This window comes from Cynara cardunculus, assembly GCF_001531365.2.
Source record: "Cynara cardunculus var. scolymus isolate 2C chromosome LG 6, CcrdV1, whole genome shotgun sequence".
In the NCBI taxonomy this organism is placed as follows: domain Eukaryota; kingdom Viridiplantae; phylum Streptophyta; class Magnoliopsida; order Asterales; family Asteraceae; genus Cynara; species Cynara cardunculus.
The window spans coordinates 17720563-17746635 of record NC_037533.1 but is presented as its reverse complement, the minus strand read 5'-3'; the positions used below and the strand labels follow the sequence as shown (position 1 = coordinate 17746635).

The 26073-nt window shown below is 32.7% G+C and overlaps 2 protein-coding genes and 1 non-coding gene across 3 annotated transcripts; all 3 read left to right on the top strand.

Annotated features, from left to right (window-relative positions):
• The first annotated feature begins 6917 nt into the window (after nt 1-6917).
• Nucleotides 6918-9159, top strand: LOC112514311 (scarecrow-like protein 21). Its single transcript, XM_025120702.1, has 2 exons — nt 6918-7064; nt 7392-9159. The coding sequence occupies exon 2, from the start codon at nt 7519-7521 to the stop codon at nt 9046-9048; it is 1530 nt and encodes a 509-aa protein (XP_024976470.1). The 5' UTR covers nt 6918-7064; nt 7392-7518; the 3' UTR covers nt 9049-9159.
• Nucleotides 9160-18739: 9580 nt separating this feature from the next.
• Nucleotides 18740-22268, top strand: LOC112514512 (heterogeneous nuclear ribonucleoprotein 1-like). The gene is made up of 4 exons (XM_025121023.1): nt 18740-18797; nt 18952-19267; nt 20291-21425; nt 22075-22268. Exons 2-4 carry the CDS (start codon nt 19016-19018, stop codon nt 22086-22088), a joined length of 1401 nt encoding a protein of 466 aa, XP_024976791.1. The 5' UTR covers nt 18740-18797; nt 18952-19015; the 3' UTR covers nt 22089-22268.
• A 1267-nt stretch (nt 22269-23535) lies between these two features.
• Nucleotides 23536-23608, top strand: TRNAF-GAA. Its single transcript has one exon. It is a non-coding gene; the product is annotated as a tRNA-Phe (tRNA).
• Nucleotides 23609-26073: the final 2465 nt, after the last annotated feature.

The following is a 26073-nucleotide window of genomic DNA, read 5'->3' as shown; positions in this document are numbered from 1 at the left end:
TCATCCAACCATAATTAATTTTTTTTATTAACCTGGATATCTAACCCGCTATACGAGCCGGCTAATCCCAAAACGACCACCTACTTTGCAGGTAGCCCAGAGTCACTGCATTTGAACATCTGTGGCCACAAGAGGATTCTTGTTTCTTCTTGGATTTAAACCTGAGACCTCCAGATATTTTTGACATTTGTCAATCAAGCTCAAACCAATCAAATATCATCCTTGTGGTTACCATAATTAATTTTTATTAAAACTACTATCCAACAACAATTAAAATTATTAATTTTAAATAATGGTGGTTAAAGAACAAAAAAAACATTAAAATGCTTTTAACTATTTAATTGAAATAATTTTGAAATAAAAATGTAATACCTCTGGTCTTGTGGGCAATTTGGTAATTTGGGTTGGATTCTGGTGAGAAAAAGAGTTAAGATAAGATGTGTAAGAAATGATCTTCACTCTTAGATGCACACATTAAGAGGGGATGTACGAAGATGAGATGTATCGAGATGCACCAGATCAATCCTCGTATGAAACATGATTTCATGGGTGTGTTTGAGATTAAAAGTGATGAATAGTCCAGATCACTTATTACGCTTCTCATTTCAACTCTCTTTCTCACACGACCTTTTGCCTAAGGTAATTCTACCGACGGCAAAAAAAAAAATGTTGAAGTGAATTACAGACTTGGTCCTTGTGGTTTGGTGATTTTAGCGAAAATGGTCCTTAAACTTCATTTATTACGGATTAAGCCTCATTTGCACATTTCATTGGATTTGGTCACTTACCCTAATGACCATCCATCATCTCCGTTAACTAAAAGCCAAGATCGACATTTATAATATTTCTTTATTTTACCATTTTTAATTAGTTTTTATTTTAATCTTCAACTTCTCCGCATGAACATCTCTAAAAAATAAGAACCCTAAATCTTGACTGTGAACATCTCCATTGGGGAAAACTATCTGCTAAATCGCCCTAAGACATCAAGAATAGTGACAAGAACATCAACAATATATCACGAAGATCGATGATATCAAACCCTAAAATCAAAATCAAAAGCCCGGTTCAAAAATCAAAAACTAAACCAAAATCAATATCTACACCGCCGCCAAGAGTTTGCTTGGACATAGGGGTGAGCAGCAGAACCGGGTACCCAACTGCGGAACCGGAACCGCCGGTTCCGGAACCGGAACCAATACGAGTGGTTCCGGTTCCTAAAATACGGAACCGATTGAGAATGGTTCCGGTTCTCAATTTTTCGGAACCATTACCCGCCGAGTACCCGGTATTTTTCAATACTAAAATTATTATTATTTTTTAATACTAAATTTATATTAGGTTTACATCTTGAAAGCACGCCGTCATCTTCATTCTTCATATAAAATGATTCGTATTTTTTCAAATTGTGTGTTCACATAGATTCATAGTATATAATCATTAAACTTTAAACATTTACTATTATAGTATGTAATCGTTAAACTTTGAACATTTTCTATTAGTCTATTATGGTTTGTAATCGTTAAATAATATTTGTAACCATTATTATGTATAATTTGTATTCTTGCTTATTTATTTAGTGTTTTGGCAATGTTTTATTTTTTATTTCTAAATAACAAAATTTTATTATTTTAGGAAGCAGGTACCCGGAACCGGTTCCCGGCGGTTCCGGTTCCGGTTCCAATATCTCAAGAACCGCCGGTTCCGGTTCCTATCAAAAAGGGCGGGTACCCGCCTATGCTCACCCCTACTTGGACAATGCGTAAACAAACACAGCAAAGTCAAGCAAGTCATGGGTGGTTTAGGAGGACGGAATGGGTCTACAAATGAAAATTTTACCTGTAGGGACGAAGATTTCCCTCTTTAACGAGCAACAAAGTAGGGAAGGGGATTTATTTCATATTTGAAGCGGGTCAGAGATGGCATTACCCGTCCCTAATCAGACCCTGATTAAATTTCTTATTTTTATTTAATATATGTATATATGGTGTACAAATAAATAAATATATGTACATATGTATACGCTTATCTATACTATATTATTACGAATATGACAAAAACTCTTAAAAACTATTTTTTAAGCATGAAGTACTGCTTATTGATACATATTACTTAAACTTCAAGATTACAAATAGATTGTGTGTATGTACAATTTATTAAAGTTTCATGTTTGAATTCGTGTAACTAACTACAGATAAACATAATCAGATAAATGATAAATATCTCATTTTAAATATAAAAAATCTAAAATATAATTAGAATAATTACTGAGTTCTAACGAACTACTTAATTATTATCCTTATAAAAAACTATATTATTAAACAAAAAACAAAAAATAAATAAATTAGAGAAATACATAAAAAGGTGAAATTGTAAATAGTTAGTTTGGTATTAATATCAACATTTTTTTTAATTTTTTATGATATATCTTCATATTTATATTTTATTCAAAAATAAAAATATTATCGTTTTCTCAAAAGTCAAACCACATAAAACTGTTTTATAACATCAACTGAGACAAAAGAAAAAAAACGAAACATTACAATCGAAATGTATCTCGCTGCATTGTGCAAGTACTCGTCTAGTTATTAAATAACAAATACGTTTGATTTACAATATTGGTAATTAATATAGTGACAATTTATTAGAATTATAAATTTAAAATGCATTATTTTCATTGTTTTATTAAACGGATACCCAACGGGTTTCCCGCACTCGCCGGGTATTTCTTTCCCCCGAACCCATCGAGGATCAGTCAGGGTGTGGTCGGGGACAAGAGGCTTAAAACAGTGGTCGAGAAACAAGGGATGCATTACCCATCTGATACCCGCTCCGTTTTCATGCCTAGATGGGTCTGCAACTAGCGAATGGACGAGATCTGAATCGTGGGTAAGGGGACGGTGCTCCAGGGTTAGTTGGGGTTTTAAGATTCGAACAATAAATGCGTATTCAAGTGAATAAAACAAAAGAAACTAAAAAGTCATTAAAATAGATGAAACAAGAAAAATCACAGAAATATCGTAAACTTTAACAGAGATTATGGATGACCGTTAGTATAAAGGATCAACTCCAACGAAAGGTGCAAATGATTAGTCTTAGTCCGTAATAAATAAAGTTTAAGGAGTACTTTTTGTAAAAGAAACCAAACCATAGGGACCGAATCCGTAAAAGTTATAATAAGGTTACCATTTAAATCGTGTGGACCGTACGGAAGGCTCCAGATGAATAACACGGTCTTGTGTCGACGGCTAGAAAGTCAAGAAGACCATTATTCATTTTAACCCCTGGGGTTTTATCTATTTACATTTCAATCCCTATAGTTATGCTTCTTTTGCTAGACACCTTCTTGCATGACCAAAACAGCCAATCTCCCCAACTAAGTTGACTTTTCTCATTTCAGCAGAGTTTACATAAATGTTTTATACGTTTACGTAAATCATACTTTTAGATTAAATTTTTTATGCAAATGAGGATCTTTACACAATTTTTTTTAATTTCGAATGAGGAAGTGACTAATAGGTGAATTTGGTTGGTAAGATTAGGGGTGACAATGGGTCAGGTTGAGTTGGGTTCAGGTTTAACCCATTTATTAAACAGGTTGAAAAATCTCAACTCAGTCCAACCCATTTAATTAAATGGGTTGAGATTTTTCAACCCAATCAAACCTGTTACCTAAATGGGTTGACAACGGGTTGACCTATTTACGATTTTCTTACCCAACCTGTTAAATAAATGGGTTGAACATGGGTTGACCCATTTAATTTAAAATTCTAAATAAAAAAAGGATTAGATTATTTAATTTTTTTTTAATAAAACACAACCATAAATACAAATAAATTGTTCAAAGTTTGGATAAAACACAACCACAACAAATATATTGTTCAAAATAAGTTGGATTAGACTTTGGAGGCGATAATGGAGTAATGGACTAAAGTATTTTCTCAGGGTTCATGATGATTAATAGTAATGGAGACTATTGAAATTTGGAGTTTCATCTCATGACGGTAGAATTTTTAATTAAGAATAAAACGAAATTAAAAATTATAATACTATATATAATATTAAGAAAAAATAAAATTATATAATATTTTAAATGAGTTGAAAACGGGTCGTAAACAGATCGAAAAACTCAACCCAACCCATTAATTTTAATGGGTTAGGTGGGTTGACACATTTATTTAAATAGGTTGAAAATCTCAACTCAACCTGCTAATTTTGGGTTGGGTTAGCGGGTTGGGTCATTTTTTGCCACTCCTAGACAAGATTGACTATTTCGGTCAATTTTCCTTTATCTCATCCCACCTCATGTATGATGGGACAAAGACTTGAGAACCAAAATGGTTATAGAATTTTACAAAGCCAGATGTCAGAAAAATACTGAAAATAGATTAAAAATGTTATTTTAGACAGTTATGCATATGATGGAATCTTGATAATTTGTATGCATGACACTGTGTTCTTGAAACTTTTGCTTTACAAAGGATGCATATGTTCTCGAAACTTTGTAAAAGAGAAATAATTATATGTTTCCTTCCAAAACTTTCTTCTCAGACGTGGAAAAAAAATGAATGGAATAACACAGATAAAACAATTTTTTTCTTTCCAAATTCGATAACACAGTGGTAAGTAGATATAGATTACAGTGTTGAAATCGAAGTCTGTAAGCTTTATAACATCTCCAATAGCTATGTTATTTTAGAAATTCTGAAGATTTGAGAAAAGTTTTTTTTTGATTAACCTGGATATCCAACTCGCTATGCATCTGACTAATCCAAGAACAATCATCTGATTTACAGATAGTCCGAAGTCACCATATTTGAACCTCTGTGGCTACAAGAGGATATTTATTCCTTCTTGGATTTGAACCTGAGACATCCTGTTACTTTTGACTTTTTGAACCAAGCTCAAACCAATCAGGCACCACCCTTGTGGTTAGAGAAAAGTTTGATTTAACAACTATGTTACACTCTTCTTTAGAATCGAGAACAAAAGGAAAGAGTGAATTTTTTTCCAAATTTGGAAGAAGAGAGAGAAAATATAGCATACATGATCGAGATGCTCTTAGATTGCATGATTTGCATCATAAAAAAAGTAAGGGGGTTATTTGAAAATAAATGAAACTACAAGGGTGCATTTTTAAAATTGGACAGTCACATACGGTTCGGTTGACCAACATCACTATCTGGGTTCTGTTTATTCAAACCGCGGTTCAATTTCGGATTACTCGTAAGTTATTTATATAGAATCTATTTTAAGCCACGTGACTAAAAAAATAATTAATTTTACAAAATATATTAATTTTCAATAATATTTTTAATATCAAAAGCTTGAGTAAAAATATTTTTAAAATGAGTAAATTGTATGAAAAAAATAAAATACTTTAACTTGATTCTTATTTTGGATAACGTATTTTTAAAACATACATTTTGATACATAAGATGTAAAAAATTTAAACATTTAAGTACACGGATAACCGGTTATTATGTTGATGCGGTAAGTGATATGGTATCCAAATCAATATTATTTGTTATTCAACCCAATTCATCTCATCACTCGTCACATTAGTATGGTAACCGGTTAATGTTTCAACCAGTCATCCGAGTACTTAAATGTTTAAAACTTTATATCTTAGGTATCAAAATGAAAGTTTTCAAAGTACGTTACCTAAATATGAATCAAGTTAAAGTACGTTACTTTTCCATACAATTTACCTTTTAAAAATCATTTTTCGCAATACAAATAATTAAAGAAATTATAAAAAACAAAAAATAATTATTGGTAAAAACAGAATGTTAATATGAATTTAGTAAATAAAAATCTGATGTGTTTTAATTTTACTGGTGAGAAAAGAATGAAAAGTGAAAATTTTGGGACAATTGATATTTTTTCGGCAACTGAGGGTTTCCAGTCCAGCTTACACACATCGACTGATCCCCTAAGCGACCATGAATGACATGCAGATGTCGCAAGTTAACCTTCATGGCCATATGGAATTTGACATCACCTGGATTCGAACACAAATAGGTGGTATTTTCAAGCACATTCCCCTGATGCTTAATCAGTACGCCACAATCCAGTTGGTTTTTATCTGGTTACAATTAATCTTAACTTGACCTGATTTAAAACTGTATTTGATCAAGCAACCAATCAAACTAAAACTGTATTTAACATTTTTTTTAATTTAAATCAATATATTATATATAATTAGTGAAAACTAATTTTTAGTGAATTTTAAAATATTATAATATTTTTTAGAGTAAGCTACAAGTTTGGTCCATGTGGTTTGTTAAAAATAACACTTTTTGTCCCTCTAGTTTCAAAATTGCAAGATGTTCATCGTGATTGCAAAAACGCCCCAATTTATTCCCTTCCTCTAACATCCGTTAAAAAAAATCCGTTAAGTGAGACATTTTTGTCTTTTTATCGTTTTTTTGTCTTTTACCAAATCAAAAACCACAAAGAACAAAATCATAAAATCAATTTTGATTGGGTAAAAGACAATAAAAAATCGACAAAATGATGAAAACGTGTAAATCCCAATACTGGTTGGGGAGGGGAACTATGGTTTTTTATAAGGTATTGGATGCATTCTCTATCAGACGGCTTTTAAAACCGTAAGTCCAAGTGTGGATAAAACAAACAATATATGGGTCGTTTGTCTTAGATGTTACGAAATACCGTTTATTTAACGGAGTTTTTTTTAATGATAGTTAGATTAAGGGACCAAATACGAATATTCATGTAAACCACAATGACCATCTTGTAATTTTGGAACTTTAGAAACAAAAGTGTTATTTTTGACAAACTATAGGGACCAAATGTAGAATTTACTCTATTTCTTAAAATAAATTATGTTACTGTTACTTAATGAGAAAATTCTTTACTATAAATAGCAGAGCAGTCTATCAGAAGGTGTCATAGAAGCAATAGATACTTCCACCATTTGCACTACGATTCTGCAGCTTCACCGCATCGACTCACCATATCCACAGCTTCATATCCATATCCAAATTGATCCAAACCCTAGAAAACAAGAATCCAACAGCATTTGCGTCACAGAAAAGGTATGTTAATCTTCAACTTCTGCTTGATCTCGATTTAGAAACGGTTTTTGGTGTTTTTGTAATTGGTGATAAAGGACAAACGACGAGTGTTTGAAGAAGTTTAATTCCTGTTTAGTTAGCGAAATTCTGGTTTGTGTTCTTGTTTACTTACTTGAATCGTTGTTTTTGTTCGAATTGATTATCGTGAATTTGGTTTATATGCGATATTTGTTCGTCTGAATCACGAAATTTCATGATTAGGGTTTTGATTGCACTTTTATGTCCTGAATTGTTTTTAGGAATCAAAAAGTAATAATATAAGCTCAATTCTTCTATATTTGTGTGTAGGATCCTCAATGAATCAACATGACTAGGGATCGTATAATTGTACGAAGGACCTTTGATTTGTTATCAAACAGCTGAATTCCGAAGGTAGAGATATTCCTGGAATCAAAAAAGAGGAAATCGATTCTCTATGCAGGCATCCAAACAGAATCATTACCGGAATCCTGCTGAAAAGATGGATCGGAATCTATACTCAGCTGAGATAGACCAAGGAGGTCGTTTTTCCGTTCAGACACCTGAATTTGGTAACTACTCTTCTTCTACAGCCAGTTTCTCCTCAAATGGCAGCCCCATTTCACAACCAGATTCTCACTCCTACCGGCCAGACATATATCATTCACCCGACTATACTTACGCCGCACATGTAAGTAGGGTTGGTTTTGCAGATAATACCGAAGATCTAGAGTACAGGCTGAGAGAACTAGAGAGCGCTATGCTAGGAACCGATCAAGATTCTATGGGATCTTATGATGTTCCTTCTTCTTGGTGTGGAACTAATCAAACAGCTTCTAAAACAATAACAGAGATGATATCTAGAGGGGACTTCAAAGAATTGCTTCTTGCGTGTGCTAAATCAGTAGCAGAAAACGAATCAATAACCGCCAACTGGTTGATGTCGGAGTTACGCCCGATGGTGTCGGTTTCTGGTGATCCATCACGTAGATTAGGAGCTTACATGTTGGAAGGGCTGGTTGCAAGATTATCTTCTTCGGGCAGCTCTATCTACAAAGGTCTAAGGTGCAAAGAACCAACCGGTGGTGACCTCCTTTCTTATATGCGTTTACTCTATGATGCCTGCCCTTATTTCAAATTTGGGTTTTTGGCCGCCAATGGAGCGATTGCTGAAGCAATGAAGAACGAATCCAGAATCCATATAATTGATTTTCAGATCGGTCATGGTAGTCAATGGGTGACCCTAATCAAGGCTCTTGCTTCTCGGCCTGGTGGACCTCCTAAGCTTCGGATCACAGGTGTTGACGATAGCACAAGTGCGCATGCTAGAGGTGGAGGAGTTAGTATCATTGGTCAACGGCTAGCGGATCTTGCTGAATCTTGTAACATCCCATTTGAGTTTCATGGTGTGACAGTCTTTGGTTCCGAGATTGAGGTTGAACATCTTGGTATTCAGCCTGGAGAACCGTTGGCTGTTAATTTCGCATTTATGCTTCATCACATGCCAGATGAGAGCGTGGATCCTCGGAATCACAGAGACCGACTGTTGAGACTCGTCAAGAGCTTGTCTCCCAAAGTTGTAACACTCGTTGAACAAGAATCCAACGTGAATACCGCCCCATTCTTTCACAGGTTCCAGGAAACGCTCAACTATTATACAGCGATCTTTGAATCAATCGACGTGACTCTTCCTAGGGATCATCAAGAGCGAATTAACGTCGAACAGCATTGTCTTGCTCGTGATATAGTGAACATTATAGCGTGTGAGGAGGCCGAGAGGGTGGAAAGACATGAACTTCTTGGGAAATGGAGGTCTCGGTTTACTATGGCTGGATTCAAAGCATACCCTCTAAATTCATATGTGAATGGCACCATCAAGGCTTTGCTTGCGAACTACTCTGAAAAGTATAGATTTGAAGAACGAGATGGGGCTCTGTTTCTTGGCTGGATGGATCGTGATTTGGTTGCTTCTTGTGCATGGCAATGAATCCAATCAATGCAACAACCTACGCCAAAGCTTGTAAGTTTTAGATGGTAATCTTTAGCAATGTATTATATGACAGATTTCTGGTAATAAATGATTGATATTTTCAACGTACAATTGTTTTTGTTAGAGTTCATGTCGGCTAGACTTTCTCTTCTATCCTCGATGATTTTTTAGAGAGTAATCTAATGGGTTCCACATATTCTCATAATTTGAGGAGAGAAAGGAAGGTTCCAACAAATATCGAGGATAATAGGTCCAAATCTAGCGAACATGAGACTCTACTATTGCCCCTCCAACGGAGGTTAAACGGGCACAGACTGTCCCCGAGAATATTGAGACGGGGAAAGACGAATGAGGGAGCTAGATTGGGTACAAATTGCTCTGGAGTGTTGAGTCCCTAGAGCGGTGCCGGATCCGGGATAGGCTACTTTGGGTTTTTGGTTGATTTCGAGGTATTTTTCTGGTTGGTGGGGGTACAGGTAGAAAATTACCGGAGAAACTATGGTATAAAGTTAAAAAAATATATTTTTAACCTATATAAATGAGGAAAAAAATTTAATGGGGGCCATCCCTAGAACTTAATTTTGATACCATGTGAGAATATGTGAATCCCATTAGATTACTTTCCAAAAGAGGCATCGAGGAGAGAAAGGAGGTTCTAACATATACAGAGAAGAAATGGGCCAAGTCTAGTTGATGTATGACCCTTAACAATTATAAACCAAACAAACACAATATATCTCAAAAGAGCCATCGAAGAGAGAACCAGAGGTTCCAACATATATCGAGGAGAATAGGTCAAAGTCTAGCTAACCGTAAAACTCTATAAAGGTTTCAACTTTTTTGAAGTATATATAATCTTTATATATACAACAAAACTTGCATACATTTTTCTTCTTCGATGAGGATTGAACTTTTGACCTATAAAAATGTATGTTGGAATTTACTGTTAATCTAGATACTGAAAAAGTTGATTGTATGCATCTTTTCTGATGCTGTATTTGTTTTTAGGAAATTGACCAAAATAGTCACTCTTGCCCAACCAAGTTCACTTAGGGGCCGTTTACCCAAATGCTTACCCGATAAGCGCTTACCAATATGAGTCAACACTATAATTTATTTTGATGCGTAAGATTTTAGTACATCAAAACATATCAAATGCAACAATTTACTGGGTAAACACTTACCTGGGTAAGAGTCGTGATCCTCACTTACTGGGTAAGACTCCTCATCCTTCTCATCGCTCTTATTCGGTAAGATTCTTGACTCTTCTCATGTTCATCCGACGAGAAAATTACATAAATTTGCATAACGATTATTTTTTCTTTTTTTTTTTAGTCTGAAAATCGGGCTACGGAAATGAGTAATGTATACCCGTTAACTTGAATGATAATGCAATAAAAAAATGACTAAAAAGTGAAATTAGATTTTATTAATTTTTATCAATTTGTTCTCTTATCTTGCTTTCCTTTTCTGGATATATGTGAATAGCATGTTTCAGATGAACAGTTTCACACTTTCACCTCAGATTTGCAGAAATGTCAGTTCTGGTTGTGGGCTCAGAATGCAAACACCAGTTCAATTGTTGTTACTGCCTGGTGGAATTACCGATATGCCCTCAATGCATAGCAATAACAGGTTCATGAGATAGGATTCTAAAAGGGGTAATCTAGCAAAGCTTTTGCTAAAACCAAAGCAAAGAATGTTTTTTTTTTTTTTTTCTATTAACATGGATATCCAACCTGTTATGCAAGCCGATTAATCTTAAGGCGACCATCTATTTCATGAGTAGCTCAGAGTCATCGCATTTTGCCCTATGTGACCATAAGGGGATTTTGATTTCTGTTTGGATTCGAACCTGAGACCTTCAGGCACTTTTGATCTTTGGAGCTCAAGCTCAAACCAATCGGATACCACCCTTGTGGTTAGGAAATAATGTTATGATCTGACTAAGGGGTTGTTTGTTTACCTCTTAATAGTTCCATTAAGAGGCAAACTCTAAATCATTAAGAGGTGAATCTTGTTTGGCAAAAAAAATATGTCTCTTAATGGTTCTAAAATCCTCTTAATAGTCTTGTATCATGGGTCTCCTTTAATCATTAAGCACCCTAATTTCATTATAAACAATTACCAAACAATTATATTTCATTTTTCACTATATCATGAGAGCCTCCTAATAATTCTGACCACTTAATCATTCTGCACCAAATCATTCAACAACTGTCAAACAGCCCCTAAATTGTTAAATCTTAGTTTTTGTAATTATATTTAAAGAAATTATTTATTTTATTAATTTCATAATTTAGACACAAGAAAAAATATTTGTTGTTCAACACAACCCATTTTGAACCTAATAATAAGGAAATTTGAGAACCTATAACAATGAATAAATTGCCAAAATGGGATACAATGTGCCAAGTATAAGAAATAGAACTCTACCACTCTTTTTGATTTTTTTTTCTTCCAAAAATACCCTTGAAACACCCATACTCGAACCCTTTGCCTCCTCTCTCTGCCACCGCAGTCGGCTCCGCCTCCCCTCTCCCTTCTAGCATACAAAATTTGATGGTGATACGTTGGTTAAACGACAATGATGCAATGATGCTTTGATGGTCATACGATATAGCTGTTGTTACATGTTTTTTAGTTTCTCTTTTTTGCCATATGATTACTATACATGGTGGGTTGATGGTCAACGACGGTTCCCTAATGATCAAAAGAAGGTTCCTGACGACGAGTGTCCTAGTTTTCATAGGACCATATACATCGGTATGTACCAGATCAAATATATTCTATTTTTGAAGGAGAATGGCTACTGAAAGTTCCTCTAGTTTGTTTTATTGTTTGCAAACAGTTTGAAAATCATGCATACCAGATAACACACTTCTTTTCGACAATGGGGACATCATTTTTTCACTTGTGGTCATATTCGAGTGCTAAATACAGTTTCAAGCATTTCTCATCTCTTCCCATGATCAAGGAATCAAGAACGAGTTTCCACAACGTTACCAAAGCCGTTGCAGTAACTACTGGGTTAAGGAGTCTTATACACAACGAAATTACTTATAACCCTAACCAGATCCATATGGAATAAGGTAGTCCAGTTGTTATCCCCCACCCCACCCCACCCCACCCCACCCCAACCCAAAACAGTTAATGAAATGTTGAATTCCACTGGATCTTCTAGCTTTGTGCCTCAGTGATATCTGCTCCAACACGTCAATCCAATAATCGTCAAATGATTGTTAATGAGTTACATTTTGTGTTTAGGTGCTAGTAAATCAGAAGGGCAGTTCGAGAGGTATTAGAGATATCGAAAATCTCTGATGAAAAACAGATTAATTGAAAAGTGGTTAAAGTGTTAGAGTTTTAGATACCATTTAAAGCTCCTAAACCCCTCAGTGGTTTTTGTCTTGGATGTCTGGATTTAACACGAGAAATGGAAAGTGTCGTTGTCCTTATCTCCGATCTGTATTTTCTTGATTTGTGAATGTACATAGAACTCATAGATCTGAATATCTTTTATTAATCATTAAGCTTTTCACGCGTTTAAACTGTATCTTTATTAGACGTCTAGAGATATTATTCGTGCCACACAAGAGGGACAAAAGTTGTCTTGGTCCAAGCTAACCCTACCATGAAGGACAATCCTGATCTTTTAAAAGCTGAAAACATCATTTTAGTTATAAAAATATATATCTTACAGATTTTTAGTTTTAAATAAATAGCTATCAGATAATTATATATATATTAGAATGATACTCGCGTAATACAACGAGATACATCTTGATTTTAATATTTCGTTTTATTTTCTATCTCAGTCGATGTTATAATATGGTCTTATGTGATTTTGAAAAAGCGATAATATTTATATTTTTGAATAAAATATAAAATTAAAGATATCATAAAAATTTGACAAAAATATATCGATATTTGAATCAAATTAACTATTTAAAATTTCTTATTTTTTGTGTAATTTTTTAATTTAATTTTTATATTATAATTTAATTTAGGTTTAATAACAAAGTAATTTATATTTGGTTTAATAATATATTTTTTTATAAATATAATAATTAATTATTTTGTTAGAACTCAATAATTATCCTAATTATATTTTAGATTTTTTATTTTTATAAAATGAGATGTTTATCCTCTATTTGATTATGTTTATCCGCAGTTAGTTATACGAATTCAAAGCTTTAATAAGTTGTACTTATACAAATTTACTTATAATCTTAAATTTTAAGTAATATGCATCAATAAACAGTAATTAATGCATAAAAAATGATTTTTAAAAGCTTTTGTCAAATGCTTTATAATAGTGTGTGTATATATATATATATATATATATATAAATATATATATATATATTAGAAAGGTGTTCGCGCAATGCAGTGAAATACATCTCAATTTAATGTTTTGTTTTATTCTGTTTCCATCGATGTTATAATACGATTTTATGTGGTACTGAAATACGATAATTTTTTTATTTTTTGAATAAAATATAAATTTGAAGGTATTATAAAATTTTGAGATGTATCGATTTTAGTATCAAATTAAATATTTAAAAGTTCTTCCTTTTTGTAATTTTTTTGATTAAAATTTTTATTATAATTTAATTTAGATTTAATAATGAAGTCATCTATTTTTGGTTTAATAATATATATTTTTAATAAAGATAATAATTAATATTTTGTTAAAATTCAATGATTATCTTAAATATATTTTAGATTTTTTATATTTAAAATAAGATAACTATCCAGTATTTAATTATGTTTATCTGCAGTTAGTTACACGAATTCAAACATGAAACTTTAATAAGTTGTATATACGCACAATTTAGTTGTAATAACAATTTTAAGTAATATTTATCAATAAACAATACTTAATACATAAAAAATGATTTTTAAGAGTTTTGGTTAAATGTTTTATAATATAGTGTGTGTGTGTGTATAGGGGCCTAATCAAATGAGAACTATTTTGTTTGTGATAACTGTGAGATTTAATCTCAACCACAAATCAGAGGTTAAATTAGGAAATTAATAATTTTGTTATTTCAACTTAAAATATTAATTAGGAGCATTTTAGGGATTTTATAAATACCCTCTCTCATCTCTCCTCTTTCCTCTCTCCGACGAATCTTATTCAGTGAATCTTATTCCGATTAACCTTATGTAAACACAAGATACACAATGTGATACCTACAAACGATGTTCCCTGTGATACTCAGATATACATACAAGATGCACAATATGATACCCTTTGTAAAGCAATGAAAATTACAAAAATACACACTATGATACATTTCATAAAACAAAAAAAATACATTATGATACACGTGAAATATTGTGAATGTTATCGCTATGATACATTTTGATTCACAAATGTCTTTAAAATACGATATATATTAGGTAACTAATTTTAATTAAATATTTACTTCTAAAAAGTTTAATTAAATATTTTGATTAGTCGTCAAAAATAGAATTACTATATTACTTTTTATGCTTATTTAGGAAATATCCTTGTCCTTAAATATCTTGAAAGAGTGGTTCACAATAGATCTCACGGTTAATACAAACTAATCAGTTCTCCCTTAAATGAACCTATATATATATTATAAATTTTTAAAAATACAACGCTATTTTTTCTACAAATAAAATTTCTAGATAACGAAAATTGTCCTGTATTTTTCGGAAATTTTAATTATTTTTAGATAATAAATTGTGAGATATTTATAATGATTCTAAATCATTATAATTTATAAACCTTTTTACTACACTATTAATGTTTAGATACTGGATTTGTGAAATAATTAAGAGGTCATAATCATGAGATATTGTGTTTTTTTTTATTAACCTGGATATTTATATCATCTGCTGTACGGATAGCCCGGAGTCACTGCGTTTGAATCTTCGTAGCCATAAGGGGATTTTTATTCCTCCTTGGATTTGAACTTGAGACCTCCATACACTTTTGATCTTTGAAGTTCAAGCTCAAACCAATCAGATATCATCTTTGTGGTTGAGATATCGTATTTTTTATGTATAGTACAAATACATTAACCAATAAATGGTCCAATGTTTGACCTTGTTGTATACTGTTTACTAATGGGTTGTTTAACCAAATGCTTACCCGGTAAGTGTTTATCTATATGAGTCAATACTATAATTAATTTTGATGAGTAAGATTTTAGTACATCAAAACGTATTGAATGCAACGATTTACCGGGTAAGCGTTTACCTGGGTAAGAATCATAATCTTCACTTACCAGGTAAAACTCTATCTTTCTCATCGCTCTTACCCGGTAAGATTATTTGCCCTTGTCATGTTCATCCGATAAGGAAATTTATCCGGTAAGCACTTACCAAGTAAACGTTTAGTAAACGACCTCTAAGAGCATCTTCAACCAATTTTTTTTAGATAGAGAAAATGAGGTTTTTGTTCTTTATTTTGCTTCAACAAATTCTCTGTTTTGAAAATTCTCTAAAACTTGATGTGTGAAGAGATAAATTAATTATTTTTATTTATTATCATCAATCAGATTAAATTATTATTACTTCTTTTAAATTCTTTTTTGAAAAATGTATTGAGAATATAAATATATAGAATATGTTAATAATATAATAGATATTAAAATCTCTATAATAAAGAATTTGTTAAAAACTAAATGTAAATATTACAAGAATATCTGACTTTTATTTTTTTATTTTAAAAAATTACAGAGAATTTGTTGAAGATGCTTTAAAGAAGCAGTAATCATATCTTTATAAACAGATAAATGTCAAAATTTCAAAGCTATTGGGATCGTGTGAGACTAGTATGTTTTCGTGAGATCCGTAAGACTATTTTTTTACATTTGAAACTTTACAGCAAAACGCTGTGAAGATAACCTTCATGGTGTTTTTGTTGTGAAGGTTCGACTTTTTTTACCTTCACAGCTTCACAGCGTTTTGCAGTGAAGTTTCAAATATGAAAAAAGTGGTCTCACGTGAACTCATCCCTTATTATTGTTTAATAAATATTGAACTACAAATCAAACCAAGGTGGGTATAAAAATAAAGGGTTTTAAATAAATAAAAATCTGTTGTTTCAAATTTCATCTCTTTTTTCAATCTTATCAGTTATTTAAATACACGTTATTATATTATTTAGTATTATATCAATAAAGTGATGATATGACTCATCTGATTGGTGGGAGAAAGAGCATACATGAGATCTGAAGACAACATATTTTGTTTCAGTTTGGAGGGCAGATTGTATGAGAGTCGTGGACGTTATCTCTATCCAAAAGGGGTAAAAAAAAACGGACTTAGGTTATGTTTGGTAATTATAAGATAACTTATATTTAGGGGGTGTTTGGGATTGCTTATAAAAACAACTTATTGATTTATTTCGGTGTGATACCGGTAATAAACATTTTTGAGTGTTTGGATAAACAGTTTATCCGATGCCAAACTGTATAAAAAGTTTTGTGAAGAAGTTAAATCATTCTAACTTATAACAAGTTGATAAGAACTTTTGTAAAAAAAAAAAAAATTTGTTTCAAATCAGCAATCCCAAACACCCCGTTAAGTTTATTAAATAAAAAACTCGTTTGATTAACTATAAACTAACTTACAATGGGTTTTTTTTTACCCTTTTCAATCACCATCCTTGTATTTTTTTTATTTTTTTTTACATTATCTTTTTAACTTATCAGTTAGTCTTGATTAAACAAGTTTAAGGGGTTGTTTGTTTACCTTCATTAAGAGGCATTATCTGAATCATTAAAATGTGAATCTTGTTTGGCAAAAAAAACAGTATGCCTCTTAATGGTTTTAAAATCTCTGAATAATTTTGTATTATCCCCCCCCCCCCCCCAACTATTCAGTGTCTTAATTTCGTTATAAACAATTGTCAAACAATTATATTTCATTTTGAACTATATAATGAGAGTCTCTTAATCATTCTGACCATTTAATCATTTTGCACCAAACTGTTCATAATTTCTTAACTAACATACGAGTCATCACTTATTGTATTAACCAACAGTTAATTTTTCAACCAACCCTCTAGTTTATCAGTTAATTTCTAAAATCTCAAGAAAAGAAAAGGAAAAGTTTGATAAAAATAATGAGAATACATGAATGGTTAAACAAGGGTGTATAAGATTTAATGCAAAAAATTATAAATAAAACATAGAGTAAAGTTTAATTTTGGTCTCTAACGTTTAAAATTTTCAATAAATATCATCTTTAAACTTAAAAAACTCGGATTTAGTCCCTCACGTTTGTCAATTCCTAACAGTTTTGTTCTCTCCATCCAATGGTCATTAACTTTTACGTAAAATCCAATTAAATAAAGGGTATTTTAGTCATTTTCATTATTTTCTTAATTTTATATAAAACATATTATATATTTGGTGTTGATCTAAAGAAGGGGAGATGGAGGGGATTGTTTGTCCTTTCCATTTTTCTTTCCTTTTTTGTTCTACAATTAAAATTTAAAAATACAATGAATTTTTTTTTTACTAAAACACCCCTCGTTTAGTTGAAATTTACGAAAAAAGTTAACAACCGTCAGACTAAGAAACCAAAACCGTTGGAATGGACTTTTCCATGATGTAATAGAAGAGTCACAATCCAGTTTTCTTGAAGGGCAAATTGCATGTAAAGTTTTAAACATTTAAATACCCGGATAACCGGTTGAAACATTAATTGGTTATCATGCTGATGTGACGAGTGATATCAGCATAGATATCCTAATACATAGTTGGATATCACATCAGTATGGTAACCGGATAATGCTTCAACTAGTTACCCGAGTACTTAAATGTTTAAAATTTTACATCTTAGGTACCAAAATAGAACTTTTAAAATTACGTTACACAAAATATGAATCAAGTTAAAGTACGTTATTTTTTCATACAATTTGTCTTTTCTTAAAAACTATCTACATATATGAAACTTTGAGCATTCATAGATGCTGAAACAGATACTTCTAAAACATCAGAATTAACAAACGTAAAGCACCAAATCCAAATATGAAAACGTCAGGGATCAAAATTGAACAATACCCAAAAATATAATTAAAGTAGAATTGGTTTTTTTTATTATTTTAATAAATTAAAAATCCAAGATTGAAAAGCTCATCATTTCCTGTCATCTCCTCCAAATATTCTTACACCATCCCCATGAGCCATGAGCCATATGAGCCATGAGCCATGAGCCATGAGCCATGAGCCACTTTCTATTAATTTATACTATTCCCATCATTCCCAGCTACAAATTCCATTTTCTTTTCATTTTTATACACAAACAACAAGTGGAGGAATAACCAAGATTTTCTTTTTCTTTTTTTAATTTATTAATTAATTAATTAAAAAATAAAAATAGAAATAAAAATAAAAATAAAAATGAAAATGAAAATACCCATTTACCTTTGGCCAAGAAAGAGAGTGTGGAGGATGACCCCTGTTCTGCATAGATCTTACCCTCTTCCTCTTCTCCCTATCTAATCTTTCTTCAATTCATTCATCCCCCATTAATGGTGAGCTCTGTTTCTGTTTCTCTAATCAAAACCCCATTTCTGTCCTTCTTTCTTTCGCTTAATCGATTCCATGATCTATTTCAATTTCTGGGTTTTATAGGAATCTGAAATCTACTCGAGATTGATGATGTTTGAGGGATCCGATTCCACTTCCTGAATACTTTCATACTAATCCGATCACTGTTTTCTACTCGATTTCCCCTAATTCTCCTCAAGATAAGGTAATTTTTCACTCGCATTTTCATCTGTTCATATGGAGAATTGTGTTCATTTCTGCTGGATTGCATGAAATCTATGTATCTGATAGGGTTATAAAGTTTTGAATTTTGTTATATGGATTGTGATGTCTTTTTGCTTTTGTTTCTTTGTTTGTAGTTCAATTTGGGTGTTTTGGGTTAGTATTCAACTTGATTGTTAGTTGGGATTGTATTCGATTTTCATGGCAATTCAACATGGGGTTATGGAGAAGATGGAGTCTGATTTCGGGAAGCTGTTTATTGGTGGGATATCGTGGGAGACGGATGAGGGTCGGTTGAAGGAGTATTTTGCTAGTTATGGTGAAGTGGTTGAGGCTGTGATCATGAGGGATCGAATCACTGGTCGTGCTCGTGGATTTGGGTTTGTGGTTTTCGCTGATCCTGCTGTTGCTGAAAGAGTTGTAATGGAGAAGCATATGATCGATGGTCGGACCGTAAGTTGTTTCTCCTAATAACCCCTAATGTACATGATTTCAATGCGATAGAAGTAATTGAATTTAGGTTTGTTATCATGAACAATTTGTAGTGTTTAGAGTCTCGCATCAGCTAGACTTGAAACAGTTGTCCTTTATATATGTTGGTACATCCATTGGTAATTCTTTCTTTCATGGTATCAGAGCATGTCTAATACTTGACAATTTGGGATAATCTCTACTTGTTTAGCCCCATTAACCATCTAGCCCCCTATCGACATTCTGTACTTGTCTAGCCCCACTTGGGGACAAATTGTGTCTGTCTAACCCCCATTGAGAGGATGTGTTAGAGTCCCACATCGGCTATACTTGAACCACATTTCTTCAAAATATGTTGGAACCTTCTTCTCTCCTTAAGGGTACGTTTGGTACACTTGAAAGGACAGAACAGAACAGGGATACTGTTCCAAGTTTAACAGGACTAGAATTAGGTGGAACAGACTTATGTTTTACCGATAATTTCAAAATAAAAGCTAATTCTCTTTTAAAGCATCAAATACGTCTTCATCTTTATATTTTATTCATTCTTTAAATTTTATTTCTGTATTTTATGATCTTTAAACTTCACTTTTACCGTCCTCAAAATATTATTTTTATACAATTTCCATATTTTGATTAATTTATGTAATTCAGTAGGCGTAAATTGGTCATTTTATTTGTTCTATCCTGTCCAGTTATGTCTTATCGAACGCTGAACAACTAGTTGTCTTTACATGTCTTGATATCAAATGCATCCTAAAGGCTCTTTTGGAGAGTAATCTGATGGGATTCCATATATTTTACATGGTATCAGAGCAAAGTCTAACACTTTAGGGAGTATAAACCCTAGGGCCATCTATGCCCGTCTAGCTTATGTTGGAGGGAGCGTGTTAGGGTCCCATATTAGACAGACGTGGACCATTTCTTCTTTATATATATGTTGGAATCTCCATTCTCTTCCCAAGGGCTCTTTTGGAGAGTAATCTAACGTGGTTCCATGTGCAGGTTGAAGCAAAGAAGGCGGTTCCGAGGGAAGACCACCACGTACCGAATAGAAACAATGGCGGAATCCAAGGATCACCGGCGGCTCCTGGTGGCCGTACAAAGAAGATATTCGTTGGAGGTTTAGCATCCACCGTCACCGAAAACGACTTCAAGAAATACTTTGAACAGTTTGGTGCCATTACAGATGTGGTGGTGATGTATGATCACAACACCCAAAGGCCAAGAGGTTTCGGATTCATCACTTTCGATTCAGAGGAAGCTGTAGATAGGGTTCTGCATAAGACCTTTCATGAACTCAACGGTAAAATGGTGGAGGTCAAACGGGCCGTCCCAAAAGAGTTATCACCCGGGTCCAGCCGGAGCCCGTTGGTTGGATATAGCTACGGGTTAACCAGACCCAATCCGTTTCTTGCCACTAACTACCCTCAAGGCTATAATATGAGCCCGATTGGAGGCTATGGAGGTAGAACCGACAGCCGGTTCAGTCCAATTGCTGGTGGCCGAACTGGGTTCTCACCATTTGGTTCATCTGGTTACGGGATGGGCATGAACCTGGAGCCGATTAGCCCGAGTGGGTTCGGAGGGACCTCTAATAACATGGGGTATGGGCGCGTTTTAAGCCCGTATTTTGGTGGGAACTCAAACCGGTACATCACTCCTATCGGATACAATCAAAGTAATGTCAGAAATGAGTCGTTTATAGGTTCGTCGAACCGAAACGTTTGGGGAAACGGTGGGCTCACGAGCCCGGCTGGGTCGGGTGCGTATTTGGGTTCAGGAAATGGCGGTTTTGGGGTGTTTGGAAATGGACCGAATTGGGGTTCTTCACCGATATCTGGGGTGAGTTCTTCGGGCTACAATAGTGGAAGTATAGGAGGTTTAGGGGGTGCAGAAAATAGTTATGGGATTGGAGGTGGTGGGATTGGAAGAAACAATGGAGGTCATGAAGGGTCTTATGGTAATTTGTATCGTGGCGGTTCGATGTATGGTGACCCGACTTGGCAGGCTTCGTCTAATGAGCTAGATGGTTCAGGTTCGTTCGGTTACGGGCTTGACGGTTCAGAAGATGGTGCAGGCCGAAGTTCGGAGGGCTATGTTGGGAACTATAACATTGCAAATAGACAAACTAATAGGGGTATGCATATATGATTCCTAATCTTTACATTCATCTTGTCTCTTATCTTCAATATACTTGAAATAGATGCATAAATTGATTCTGCTTGTTAATCCAATAATGTTTTCAAGGTTTGCATACATTCATCTCGTCTATTCACAATGAATAAATTGATTCTGCTTGTGAATTGAAGAATGTTTTTCAAGATTTGCTTACATTCATCTCATTTCTTCAAGATGAATGAAGTGATTCGGCTTCTTGATACAAGAATCTTTCCAAGATTTGCTCTCTTTTCTTCAAGATGAATGAAGTGATTCTGCTTGTTGATCCAAGAATCTTTTCAAGATTTGCATACATTCATCTCATTTCTTCAAGATGAATAAACTGATTCTGCTCATCAATTCAAGAATATTTCCAAGATTTCTATACATTCATCTCATCCATTCACGATGAATAAATTGATCATGCTTGTTAATCCAAGAACGTTCTCAAGATTTGCATACAGAATCTTGATTCTGCTTGCAAATCCAAGAAAGTTTTCAAGATTCGCCTACATTCATCGCATCTCTTCACGATGAATAAACTGATTCCGCTTGTTAATCCAAGAAAGTTCTCAAGACTCGCATACAATATCTCGAATCTCACTTGTTTATTGATGAATCCTTTTCAGGGATTGCTGCATAGAAAGTTTTCAAGATTCGCATACATGAAAGAAGGTAACTTTAGGAGGAACCGTTATTTTCGTAGATAACCCTCTTTAGTATACAACACGAGCGGCATCTTTAACGCGATTTAGTCTGCGGATTCTTGAAACGATCCATATACTTAAAAAGGGAATTTTTATGGCAAGTTTTGATTTCTTCATTGACCGTAGGGTTTCGGGCATCAATGTGTTTCTTTGTTCCACTTTCGATGTGTTGTTGTGCATCTTTTCGAATGAGGGGTGTTAGAATAGAGGATGAATAATTTGTGTTTCTCTTTCGGGTTTCTTGATATTTTTCTTTCGTTATTTTGTTGTAATTTCTGGCGAAGTTGCCGGTACTCCGATCTTTGTTTCTGAGTATGTACTTTCGGTTTTTCGTTTGATTTATGAAAAGTGTGAATGATTAGAGATGGATTCAACTTAATAAGTTGACTCAATCTTCATTACTTTATATGTCCCTTAAACTACTTGAGGTCCCGATCTGCGAAAATATGTGAAACCCTGTTAGATTACTTTTCAAAAAAGAGCTACCGAGAAAGGAAAAAAAGGAGCTTCCAACCGTCCAATGTATATTTAGAAGAAATGGTCTAAGTCTAGCTGATGTGTACTCCAACGAAGGCTAGATGGGCATGGATTGTTCAGAGTTGTCCAGAGTGTCGAGTCCCTAAAGTGGTAGACATTGTCTTTGATACCATGTGAGAATATATGTGAAACATCATTACATGACTCTCCAAAAGAGTTATTTAGTAGAAAAGAGAAGTTATAACATATATTGAGAAAAAAACTGGTTTAAATCTAACTGATATGGAACTCTAAAAGATATAGGCACGGTTTGATCCGCTCGTCACGAATGAAATCATTTTTTTTTGTTAAATTTGCAAATATAGACACGGTTCGATCATGTGTGTGGTTGAATATTCTTAAAGGACGTTAATGGAATATGATTAGAGTATCGCGAACAACTATGTTATTTGAGGGGTTGTTTGTTTACCTTTCTATAGTTTTATTAAGAAACAGTCTATGAATCGTTAAAAGGTGAATCTTGTTTGACAAAAAAAAATCTGCCTCTTAATGGTTCTAAAAACTCTTGAATAATTTTGTATCATGGATCTCTCTTAACCGTTCAGCGTCATAATTTCATTGTAAACAATTATCAAACAATTATATTTCATTTTGCACTATATCATGAGAGCTTTTTAATCATTCTGTACCAAACAATTCAGCAATTGGCAAACAACAAATTTTTAAGTTTTAAAAAAAATTTGCTCTAACAGCTACGTTAAACTCTCCTCTAAAATATAGAAAAAAGGGAAAAGATGAACAAATCTTCAAATTTGGAAAAAATAAATATTACAAAATTTCTAAATTGATTAATATAATTAAATTAAATTTATTTAAGGTTTATTTATTGTGAATTGAAAACAACAAGCGGGGATAGCTCAGTTGGGAGAGCGTCAGACTGAAGATCTGAAGGTCACGTGTTCGATCCACGTTCACCGCATTTTATTCATTTTCTATTTTTTACATTTTACACCCCTAAGTTTTATAAAACTTTCATGATATACCCTTATGGTTTTTGTAATAAGCAATATTTAACCTTTTAAAATTTCAATATCACAAATCTAAGTTGTTTTCCTTTCTACTCTTCTCTCATATTTGGATAAAAATATCAAACGCTTATCCGGTAAACATTTACCAAGTCATGTTATCTTATCGAATGTATAACATAAGAACCGAAAATCGTACCCAGTAAGAGCAATGGCAAGGACCAGAGTCTTACTCGATAAGTGAGAATGATGACTTTTACTCGGTTAACGCTTATTATTGCATACAATGTCGTTTTTATTAACTAAGAACTTCCCCCATAAGGTAGTGACAGTGTTGAATCTTACGACAAACGCTTACCGAATAAGTGTTTTGGTGAAGGGCCTCTAAGTATTTTCTATCACATGTCTGCTTACATTCCATTTCACTGTTTTATGATGCTTTGGACAAAAGTATTACGAGAGTAACTATAGTAACACAGATCTCTGCATACATCTCATATCGCAGATCGCATCTCCAACCCAGATATATTGCAATATTAAGCTCGTTTGGTGAAAAAAAAAAACCAATCTCGACATTTGATAGAAAACCCAATCCCCAAAACACTGATCAGAAGGTTTTCAAAAAGAGACGGTTTACTTACGACGAAAATATCTGAAACGCCATTTCACTTATGTGAACGGCGGTTTATTCATAACAAACATTACATGACGTTATTTGTTAACAAATAACGTTATGTAATTTGTTAACAAATAACGTCTGTAATGCTGATTTAATTAGACCATACCAAGTTACCAACTAACCATCATCAAAATGAGTTTGAATCAAGAAACTAAAACTCCACTTTACCAATGACACATTCATATGTGAATGTAGGCCCATAAAGTGAATTAAATACATGATTGATTCACTTCACCATACAACTTAATCAATGCAGCTGTGATTACATTATTATTGACAACACAAGCAACTAAACATCTTAATCCACTCAGTGAAACTAAAACAACATCATTCAGCTCATGATTATGTAACATCCATATCACTAAAATCTCGATCGATCGTACATATGTAACTCGACGGAACAGAAACCCATCAGTATCTTTAACTTGTGGTTCCGTTTATAAGGTTGTGTATGAATCCCGTTAGATATGAAAGCATGGTTTGGAACCAAGTTACACGTACAACGTTATAAACAAAAGCAGTCTTTATAGAACGTCAAATATATCTAAGGGGGTGTTTGGTTAGAAGTATTAAACAATAATCAATGGGAATAGAAATAAAAGAAACAGTTTGGTTTTTTATAATAGGGAAAAATGCACAAAATAGCAATCTACTTTCATAAATTTTTTTATTATAGCATTGTACTTTCAGTTTTTCTTATTACAGCAATGTACTTTCAAACTATTTTTTATTAAGACATTGTACTTTGAAAAATTTACCCATTATAGCATTGGGTAACYTTTTGATTTAAATTTACTCATTATACTAGGTTTCCATGACACCTCATTGTCCACATAGGCTGTCCACATGTACTATAGTGATGTGACTTTCTTACTACATCATTGTACTTTCAAAATTATTTTATTATAGCATCTACTAGTTCTTATTAAACACTGTATTTTTACTTTTAATATTTAGATATTTTAGATGTTATTTAATAAATGTATTAAATGAATTAAAAAAATTCTAAATTATTCATTAATATACCAATATCAATAAAACTAGTAGAACACAACTTATCTCGCTAACATTTTTAAAAAATATGCATTTTTTGAAAAAAAGAAAAAAAGAATTGTTCATTTTTTACCAAAAAATATTATCTTTTAAAGAATATATTATATTTGTTCAAAAACTTTGTACTTGACATATAAATATATTAAATTAATTAGACTTTTTTGAATTATTTATTAATATAACAATATTAAAAAATTGTAGATAACAATTTATTTCGTTAATATTTTAAAGAGAACTTTAAAAGATATGTATTTATTTGAACAACATGAAATAGGAAAAATTACTTTTTTTACAAACAAAATATATCTCGAAAATAATGTTTCATATTTATTTATTAAATATTTTACTCTAAGAATATTTAATTTGAATGCAACTTAATAAGAAAAAGTAAAAAAAATAATTTTTTTTTAGATCATAGCAATGAAAAATGAAAATCACTAATAATAATTTGAAATAGGTTTTTATTTTAATTTTAGTTAAGTCATCAAAATGATGTGACATCTACATCACCTCATTAAAGTCACACAAACAAAAAAGTCAAAGGGTTAACCGGTTTAAAAGGTAACAGGTTACCCATTGCTATTATGGGTAGATTTTTTAAAGTACAATGCCTTAATAAAAAATAATTTGAAAGTACATTGTTGTAATAAAGAAAAACAAAAGTAGAATGCTATAATAAGAAAATTT